Here is a 10,344-nt window from a genome sequence, read left to right as displayed (position 1 = left end):
GGGGAACGAGCGAGTAGCAAAGAGAAAGAGAAAGAGATGGTATAAGTATTAAAAGAAGACAAAAGAAGATATGGAAAATTTCAAAAATCATCCGTGCATCCAACTGAGCTGACAAACCGCAACCCCTAGTGGTCATTGCTCCCCTAGTGAGCTTGTACATATTCAAACGGACCCAACAGGTCAGCTAGTGGCGAATCGAGTGTGGAAAAAGCATGAACGCCATCAGGCAAGATTCAAACTGTGGTGCAAAGAGCAAAGGGATTTGGGCGTAGGAACGAATAGCGCGAATACTGTTAGGTTATCTGTTATGTTAACACCTTTTTTTTTTTGGTCGAATTAGCTCAAAAGCACTAGCGCGATCGCTAGCCAGATCCTGGTCAGAAGAGGGAAGGCATGGTCGTCGAAGGTGTGCGCGATGCAGCATACGTTTAGAAGTATATTTAAAATAAAATAAAACATATTCACGTTTCCGTTGGGGCATTTTTACAAAACGAAACTTGTCTTAAAGCCTGTCCTTTACATGCCTCAATCCGCTTTGGCGTTTTGTTGATCGATTGCCTCACGGTGAGCGTAAGTATTGATGATTCAATTCCGAAAATTCCGAAACACCGAAACCAAAGTCGTTTATTCTCGTCGGTTCTGAGTAACGGGCATTCTCTCTCTTGGCCACGTTAATAATTCAATCGTACTTCATGCTTCCTGGCCATCCCACCGGAGCACCGGGGCCAGGGCCCACCAACAACATCGCAGTCGCCAGTGCAGAAACAATCAAACGGATTGGAAAATTCTACGAAAAAGAGCATCCGCCAGCGCAACACTTGAGCGTAGGACGTCTGCCGGGCGTGTGCCGAGCGTGTGGAAAAGGTCGTAAGGACCACAAACACAAACATTCTCGCGTGCAAGGAGAAGGCCACAAGAAACCCCCAGGTGGATCCGAACGGGGACGCTGGATTTTCAAGGTTCGTTTATTTCAAGTCGAGTCGAGTGAAAGTTTTCACCTCCGGCCAGCTTCTAGGGCAACACTGCACAGGTCAGGAGCGTCCCCGGCTCCACCGTTGGGCGGTTTCAATGGAGAGTCGCTTTGGAATGGAAAATATCTTTAGCTCGTTTTGGCTCGTTTTTGCGCCACTTGCCTTACCAAGAAGAATACCGCGTGAGTCCGGTGTGCCGAGCGAAAGCATTTCCATGTTCGTGGCGTTTTTCCCTGCTTCGGCCTGCGCAGTCAACTACTTGGCGTCAGAGCAGGCTGTGGACCAGCTTTAAAACCACTTCTGGTGCCTAGAAACCACCACTGGTGCACCGGTGCTTGGCCTAGTGCACCGGTGCTTGGAATGCGCTTTAATTAAATAAAGAATGAGGTACAATAGAGAGGAAGAAAGAGAGCACGGTAAAGGTAAATAATCAACCACTTCCCCCGGGGGGGGGAGAGGCATGATTAACACGCAGACAGCAATCATTTAATATTTAAATTTTGGAGTGAAAAAGTATAAATCGCTGCCGCGATGTCCTGTGGGGAGTGCACCACGGACAACACAGTGGCGATGCGCTCGAATGCCGGGCTCGATTGAAGTTTGTGTAATGAGTTAGGATGGTTTTCTTATCAGTTTCGTGTTGTTTTGTACACACCGCTCCTCCCTTTTCTCTGTGTTTTTCTTCTCGACACTCGACACAAGACTGTTTTGGGTTCTGACACTCTCGACTCCCGTCTCGTTAATGGAAAGTTTTCGTTTTCGTGTTTTATCTTTCCACTTTTGCCCCCCTTTTTGCTGCCAAACCATTTTCAAACTTGCTCTCAGCCCCCCTCCGAAAAGAAAAGAAACCATCGATGGCGACGGTTGCATGGTTGCACTACTAAAAGGCACTTGGTGGAAACTTTAGCCCGCCGAAGGTGAATAATTAAGTATGGGAGAGAGAGCGTTGAGCTCGCGAGAATTCGTGGCTTACACTACAGACTCCACCTCACGCCATTGGGTTGCCTGCATCATACCACGAAGAAAGGGGCCACGAAAAATGAAGCTTTTATCCTCGTGCGGCACCTCCGAGGTCGAGTCGAAGTCGAGAGAGTGAAGAGTTCATTAATCTAAATCTCTTAAACCACAGTACATAAATAAAACATTAATTCCGAAAGTAGTACCCCGAAAGTCGTCAGCCATCGTCGTGCCAGCCACTGTGGCAGCGAAGACCAAGAAGCAGCAGAACCATCGAAGAACTGACTCGTCCGTCGACGCCGTTTCCCTGAAAGCATTCTGCGAACGAGCGAAAGTCGGTGGTACAAGTGGATTGAGATTTTTCAGCACCCGGAGCCACCAGTGACGGTGCCGGCTTGTGGTTGGGAAAATCGTTGAAAGAAAAATATTTATGGCGCTCAAGATCGCAACCACTTAGTGATTTGTTTTTACCTCGTAGCACCAGCACCATCAGCAGTGCCAGGAGCAGCATCAGGATAAGAGGCACGCTGGCCTGATGAATCGGATTTGTTTTTGTTTTGCTCCCGGTCACACCTACACGGAGGCCATCGCATGGAAGGTAGGCAGCATGATGTATTGGGTCAGCCAAGGTGATAGGTGAACTCTCACTCTTACAGCCGGACTCCCTGTGTGGTGCAGCACTCCCGGGGCCACTCAATCGACGGTAATCAATTGTACCGTGCAGCACATTACTTAAACACATTGCAGAGGTCCCCTTTTTGGTTCAATTCCTTGTCCTCGAGACACATACAGATACTTTAAAAGGTTCCAGTGCCAGTTCCCCTCCAACGGAGTTGATCTGAGCAACGGTAACAAAACGAAGCGAAAGTGTTAGACCGTCGTTGATTGCTCGGTACACTTTTTGGCTGGAAAACAAGCACTAACAAGGGCTGGCTGGCTAGCTGGTTGGCCAGGATGGGGATAGAAATGTATGTCAATGACACTGTCAACACCATTGGGTGTGAGAGTGTGGTGCGGTCTCGTTTGGTGCGTATGTTCAGTGAGCATAACCATTCAACTCCCATGCCCCAGGAGGGAAAGTGAGGGGAGTAGGAGCTCTGGCACATCGACGGCATCGACGGCGCGCCAGTGCACCCGATTGTGTGTGCATTATTGAATTTTCAATTACGAGCATACTGGAACCGTTCGTCCGGTGCTCGCTCGCTCGCTCGGTCGGTTCACGAAAGCTTGTGCAAATGGACATCGAAATAATCAACTAAAACATGCATCAAATGCGGGCCCAGTGTACACATACACATGCATGCACACTAAAGGGGTGCACCACGCCAGACCTCTTACTCTCGCTCTCTACTTCAATGATGATGCGTCTGTTTGTTTCCGGTTTGCGTACACGCTCCATACTCTGGGACCTTCAGGGACTCCGGGAGGTGCATTGTGTGTCCGTGGTTCGTCGGCTTTTGGTGCTGCTACTGCTGATGCTGATGCTGGTGTATGTAAATCATGCTGCCCCAAACGGATCATCAAAATCGGTGGCACCAGCACCAGCAGCAGCAGCAGCAGCAGCAGCAGCAGTGGTACCAGTGAAGCTCATCAGGTACAGGTTTCGCCTCTGAAATGGGCGCCAACAAACCAACGAACCCCATGAACCAACCAACCTGTGTGACAGTGGTCGATGTGACGATAACGAAGAGTAATGCTCCGTCCGCCAGTGAGAGGGCGCTTGATGGGCGTACCGCGTTGTCAGTGGTGGTGGTGGTGCTGCTGGAACTGACAGGCGCAAAGTGTTCGCTACCTTCTCCGTACGTAACGGCACCTCTCTTCAACAAGGAGCGGTACAATCTGCGACGATGACGATGACATGTGAAGTGCGATGCGATGCGATGAGGTGGGAGTGTGCTGAGTGTGCAAAGTTTAAATGGGATTCAGAAGATGATTTGCCGACGCCCCTGAAATCGGTGGCCCTCCCACCTAGCACCGGTGCATGCTGGCGACACCACGCACTGGTATGCTCGGGGTGACAAAAATCTGTAAGAACCGGTGTAAAGCGTCTAATGGTAGAAAAGGTGGTAGCGGCTACGTGCAACACCGAGACCGAAGGCGTGGGTCAACAGCGGTTTCGCCAACACCGGCGCTCTCGGTGTGGACGGTTGAGTGGGACACCGGCATTGTTCTGCTGCTGCTGCTGCTGCTGCTGCTGCTGCTGTCCGTTCTACACATAGCGCCTCGGGACTCGGTTGAAGTCTCTCTTATGGGCCTGGGCGACAGCATAATCGAATGTCGCCGGTGATAAATGCCAACAGCAGCAGCATGCAGGTCTTTGAGGTACACGGTGAAGCACTGCCTTCTCGAGTGCTCGAGCACTTGCGAGCACACCGAAGGTCCTTCAGGCAAGGCAACCGCCGTATGAACACGCTGGTACGAAATAATTGTTAGAACAACTGCAATATCAGTTATGAGTTGAGTTGAATAGCGACCCCCCCGGAAGCGTACGGGCTATGGAAGTTGTGTTAATCGTTGCTCGTTGAGCCGCTTCTAGTGGGTGGGAGAGTGATGGGAGTGGGTTGATGGGAGTGTTTGTTGTTGTTTGGTGGTGGTTAAATGAAGGACGGCTCCATGGTTCGTTCTTATTACCTGTGATGAAGCTTTTGAATGAGATTGAATGGGAAATAACCGTTTCGAGCACGTGGGCCCCTCCATTGTTTTCCCGTGAAGTACTGGCGTCTCCATGTGCTCCATGAATTGAATTTTTATTTCATCAATTTAATTTGCTCATTATTAAAGTTATTTGTGTTTGAGTGTGTAAAACATATCGTGAATCGTGAAAAATTCGTAGAAAGTAAACAATCCTTGAGACAACAAAGATGGCTTCATGAGAATCGAGGGCATAATTGACTCTAAACCATTTTCATTTCGTTTACTAGCAGCAGCAGCATCATTAGCATCAGCAGCATCAGCAGTATCACAAGCAAACTCTTCAATCCCGTGAATGGGCGTCAATGTCAGTTACGATTTAATGTCAATAAGTGTACTTGATGGCATTCCAGCAGTCAATCAGTGTCAATCCTTCATGTCATGCATACTCAACTTCAAAACCTAATCGAAGGTTAAAGACACTTGTTGTATTGAATTAAAATCATTGTATATTAATTCTATCGCTCGTTAATGACTAACTGTCTATCGATATTGCTACGGTGGTTATTTTCAAAGTAGACAAAAATAAATAACTAAATTAATGAAATGTATCCAATCCCTCATCCTATATCACGAAGTAAAGCATTATTTATGAACAAAAATAAATTCTTAACGTAAAGGTAAATACGTCAACGCGCATGATCAATTGACCTCAAGATTGTTACATTAATACAAACGTTTCCAACCAATATTAGCAGTGTAAGATAATGTGCCGTACATGATTCCCATCACGTGCCATGATATATGTATGTCCGCTTCTAATTTACACACTAGTACATTGCTTGTCAAACATTGAAACAAACGATGTTTTTTTATTCGCATCCATCCCATCCCACAAACACCACATTCTCTGGCGGTGAATGCTCTACTCTCTGCAACCATTTTTTAATGCCAAACCAACCCCACCGTCCCCTTTTCCTTGAACAATGCGAGCAATAAATCATACGCGCGATCGTAATAAAGTCATTCAATAACCGTTTTCCGCCCACATTCCACCGTACCACGTGCAATGGTGCTGCTGCTGCTGCTGCTGCTGATGCGGCCATTGAATTCTGCTGTGACAACAGCTTTTCCAGGGTTAAACGGGCAAACACTCGGGCTTGGTCCAGCAAATCCGACATCAAAACACCGCGCTCTCTGTGCTCTTCGTAGCTTCGATACGTAAGCTTTCGGAGAAACATTGCCACACAAGGCCCGCCGTGGGGATGATCGGGAAAAAAAGGGAATACTCCGTTTACAGTCCACATCCATCCATTCGCCGACGGTGCACGGAACGGCGCAATCCGGCAGTTGAAAGGGTTAATAAAATAAATGGATGATGAATAACTATGTTAATAAATGGATTTTTCGCTCTTCACACACAAACCCATGAACACTGTGCGAAATGGAGAAGATAGAGTTGCAGGCGACGGACAGCAGCACAATGTTAATTCATGTGCCAATTATTTCATAAATCTTCCGATGGACGGATTGAGTTCTTTTCGGTCGGTCACGCGGTGTTTCGTTCGTTCGCTTCGCACGTTCAGGTAAGTGCTGAATTGTTGTGGTTTGTGCATTGAGGTCACGGTTTATGCCACTGTGCTCGAGCGACGAATTTGCTGGAAAACCCACAGGACAGGAATGGCAGCACGGAACGATATTAAATTGTGTGCGGTTGGTATTGTTGTTTATTGTGGTCGGTTCCGACAGTCTTCCGCAATCTCGAGCCGAGAATCAGCTTCCCTTCGATGAAATGAATTGAGAAAAACACGCCCCAGAACGTTCCGCTTCCTTCAAGAAGGCCATCTGTTTTGTTCAATCATCATGATGCATTCCTTAGTGCTGTCAAACGATCTGCAAAGCTTTTCTCCTCACTCTGGAGCGCCACAATATGGTATGCAAAGTAAAGCTAAACACTCACCCCAAAAGACAGCTCCGGTTGTTCCGGTGTTTTAGCACAAACCCTCCAACTCAACTCTTGCGCACGACAAGCCCGGAACGGAAAGTGCTTTGTGCGACGCGCATCCGCATCCGGGCAACGGTTCAATTAGCAAATATTGCATAAACAACTTTATCGAGATAGCAGCAGCAGCAGCAGCAGCAGGAGCAGCAGTATCAGCAGCATCAGCAGCATCAACAGTATCACAAGCAGCAGCAGCAGCAGCGTAAATGGAGTGAAAGAAGTGCATCTGACAGTGAAAGGCAAATAAATTTCCTGTAAAACGATGAAGATACACTGTTCAAAACATAGACTCGGCAGGGACCAATGCCTAACGCTTGGCTGGCAAGAACGGGCAAACAGAATTGCTAGAAAAGGGTGAACCACGGGGAGTGCTGGCGTATTTTTCTCCCAGACACCCTGCTCCACTGCCCTCGGCGTTGCCGAAGAATCTTACTTTTCTGCGTCGGTGTCGGTGCAAAACCGACCTCCGGAATCTCGTCTCTACCCTCCCGTCCGTCCCCACCACTAGTGAACGTCGTGCAGCAACGGAGCAACGGTTTTTTCGGAGAAGCACAACTTGCCAGCTTGCAGCTCTTGTCTACTGGAAGAAATGACGCGCTCGCTTCGTTTAGAGAAAGGGATGGTTCTGGGTTGGGGCTCTCTCGCTGCCCTCGTTGGCATCCTTTTTATCATACTGTTTGCCCTTTTACCGGGCGGATGCCAGCCTTTCAATCGGAGTCAGTCCGGCCGGGGGTGGATAGGGCCGGGCACCCTGCCTCCTTGTGCAAAGCAGTTGCGCTAGTTGTGTAATCGAGAGGATGCATTTAAAATATTTATCGAAATGCAACTTTTCTGTTGGTGAAAGGTTTGTGCGCAGGACAGGGGGAAGCGTTTCCAGATCCCGGTTTGTTTACTGCAAACGGAAGAGAGTAACCGAACGAAAAGTGCGAACAAACCTTGGGCGATAAAGATAAATTTTAATCTATCAGATCTGCGGCTGCCAGGGTCTTGGAGCCGCAATGGAGGCTCTCCAATGCTTCCCAACGGTAAGGCATCATCACATCAGCACGGTGTGCCTGGGCTGTGAACACAGACGAAAGGTGAACTCGCTCATTCGCTCGCTCGTTCGCTTCATATTTCTTTATTGTGGTGATGACAAGTGCAAACATGATTTATTATGCGTTGTAGACCGAGTAATGCTTTGAGTGAATGCCACCAACCACACATCAGCTTTCATGGAATGGTTAGATAGTTCCAATATGCAAGGCATGATAAGGTTTTGTTGCCAAATGCCTTATGACTTATAGAAACACACAAGAAGCTTCTGGATCTGTAAACAACGTTAAGAAACGATTATCTTCCATAACTGCTTTCGGTTTTGTTAACGTTGCAAATTGTGTTTGGGTGTTATCCACTGGAAACCACATCAGTAAACAAATAACTGGTGGCTTTTGCGGCATTTCTGACTGTTTCTCTCGATCTCTGTTTTGTGGCTGGCACTATAAGAGGCAAGAACGTTACGTTCATCAGTCGTGATCAGATTGCCTAGCTGAGGTCAAGATGGTGAACATTCTCTTCGTGATAGTTTTGCTGAATTTAGGCCCAGTGTTGTGTGATACAAGTGCTACATTGGCCCCCCTACTAAGTCATGACGAAGTGCATGGATTTCCTTTTGAAATGATCATGACAAGACTGCAGCAGTTGGAGCACCACATCATTGAAAAGGATCTACAGTCTGATGCAAGGATCACCAGCCTTGTTAGCGCAGTGGATAATCTCGTTGTGTCAGTCGACAGGCTGAATTGGGTAGCACAGCAAAGTGCTCGTACGATCAATGAGCTAGGTTTCAACGGAAAAGTAATTGCACAGAATCTTACCGCCTTGCAACGAGATGTGAGAGATCTGCTGGCAAGACAGCAAACGCTTATCACACGCCAAGAGCTCAGCCAACTCGCTCTACAAGGACGATGCAACGCCACGTTTGATGGACCTAGAGGGAAATATACATCCTGCAAGACGCTACCGTTCCGCTCGTCCGGAGTGTATCAGATTCATCCGGAAAAATCGTTCAAAGAACCGATGACGGTGTTGTGCGATCAAGAGTACGATTCCGGTGGCTGGGTAGTCATTCAGCACCGTTTCGATGGATCGACCAATTTCTATCGTGATTGGAAGGAGTACAAGAATGGGTTTGGTGATCTAGAGGGTGAGTTTTGGCTTGGACTTGATCGTATTCATCAACTGACCTCGTCGAAGCCGCATGAGCTGGTTATTCTTTTGGAGGACTTTGAAGGCAACAAGACGTTCGCCAAGTACGATCTGTTCGAGATTGGAGGAGAAAGCCAACAGTACACCCTAGACAAGATATCAGGATATACCGGGACGGCTGCAGATGGTTTAACTACTCAGGTTGGAATGAAATTTACAACTCTCGATGCAGACAATGATACTTGGGGCAAAAACTGTGCCGTCGAGTTTACCGGTGCTTGGTGGTACACTGCGTGTCATAGCAGGTACGTTCTAGCTTCTGGTCTACCAAGTTAATGTAACATAATGAGCCGGGTTTTTGTGTCTTCGAAACAGCAACCTTAATGGGCAATATCTACGGGGTGAAACCAAACTATATGCCAAGGGAATGACGTGGTCTCCGTTTCGAGGACAATATTATTCATTGAAAACGTCGAAAATGATGATTAGACCGACCGATCAATAATGTCTAACATGAACCATATATTTATCTGTTTCCGGAGTTATTAGTGACTAATATAGAGTCTATAATTAAAAGATTAGTTAATTTTTTACTAGAGCAATCGGAAATTTGTTAAAAAGCCCATAATATGATCAGCATTTTGGTAAATCCATCGAATCCTCAAGAATGTAGACAACCAATAGGCATGGTATACACGCCTTCTACAGCACGGCAGTGAATCCGAAACGGAACACTCTATCACACCCCATCTATCGACAGATTTTGGATATTGTTGTGCATCAATGGGAACCGAAACTACGTACACCAGCAGCAAGTGCTACACACGGAAGCGTATCGGAAATGGATGGAAATGGAATGCCACCGACGAGCAGTAGCATCAGCAACACCAAATAGTGACACCGTTTTCCATCATTTCCTCGTTTATGCATCCGTTGCATCAGAGTATGACTGACGTTGGCCGATCCTTCTCACCGATGGAGTGCACAATAGTGCCCTGTCACGAATTGAATTCCATTCCAAACTAAATTTCCATCCTGTGACAGTGTAATTTGCAATTGCAAAAGTTTAAATGCAAACGCTACTGCCCTGGAACAAGTAGTTTAAGATATACCCCAGCGCGGTTCACAAGGCGATCACTAATAACTTGCTGTTGGATGGCTAAAGCATCAACATATCAATTACATCTTACACCAGCGCTACATTGCGTCTGAAAAAATGTATACATTTCCCATTAACATTCGCTCGCTCGTCTCTTGTGCAGAGGAAACTTCTGAGGCAGAACCATTTAGCTTACTCTCCCATTCACTCCAACCCCACTCAAGCTAGCCGCGCTCGAGCGTGTTTGGCTTATGTTTTATTCATATCAAAAACCCAAAAACTCAATTGCCAATTCGCCCGTCGGCACTAGTACCCGGCCGGATGTGTAGGAGGAGTCATTTAGGATGGAACGCTCCGATCTCGCTTCACCCAGCAAATCATATTCGCGCAACGGAACCGAACGGCCGGGATTTTACCGTCCGGGTGAGTTGTTTTCACGGGTCGCGACACAATCACGAGCTTGGGAAAACAAAGGCACTTGGGCGAAACGCCAACCG

General features: G+C 47.4%; 1 protein-coding gene across 1 annotated transcript; it reads left to right on the top strand.

Moving 5' to 3' along the window:
- Window positions 1–8,100: 8,100 nt before the first annotated feature.
- Window positions 8,101–9,253, top strand: LOC126575755 (ficolin-2-like). Its single transcript, XM_050236612.1, has 2 exons — window positions 8,101–9,053; window positions 9,124–9,253. The coding sequence occupies exons 1-2, from the start codon at window positions 8,101–8,103 to the stop codon at window positions 9,251–9,253; spliced, it is 1,083 nt and encodes a 360-aa protein (XP_050092569.1).
- The last annotated feature ends 1,091 nt before the right edge of the window (window positions 9,254–10,344 follow it).

The sequence above is a fragment of the Anopheles aquasalis genome, chromosome 3, assembly GCF_943734665.1.
Source record: "Anopheles aquasalis chromosome 3, idAnoAquaMG_Q_19, whole genome shotgun sequence".
NCBI classification, from domain to species: domain Eukaryota; kingdom Metazoa; phylum Arthropoda; class Insecta; order Diptera; family Culicidae; genus Anopheles; species Anopheles aquasalis.
Note: the sequence above shows the minus strand (reverse complement) of the source record. Positions and strands in the feature narration are given on the sequence as shown.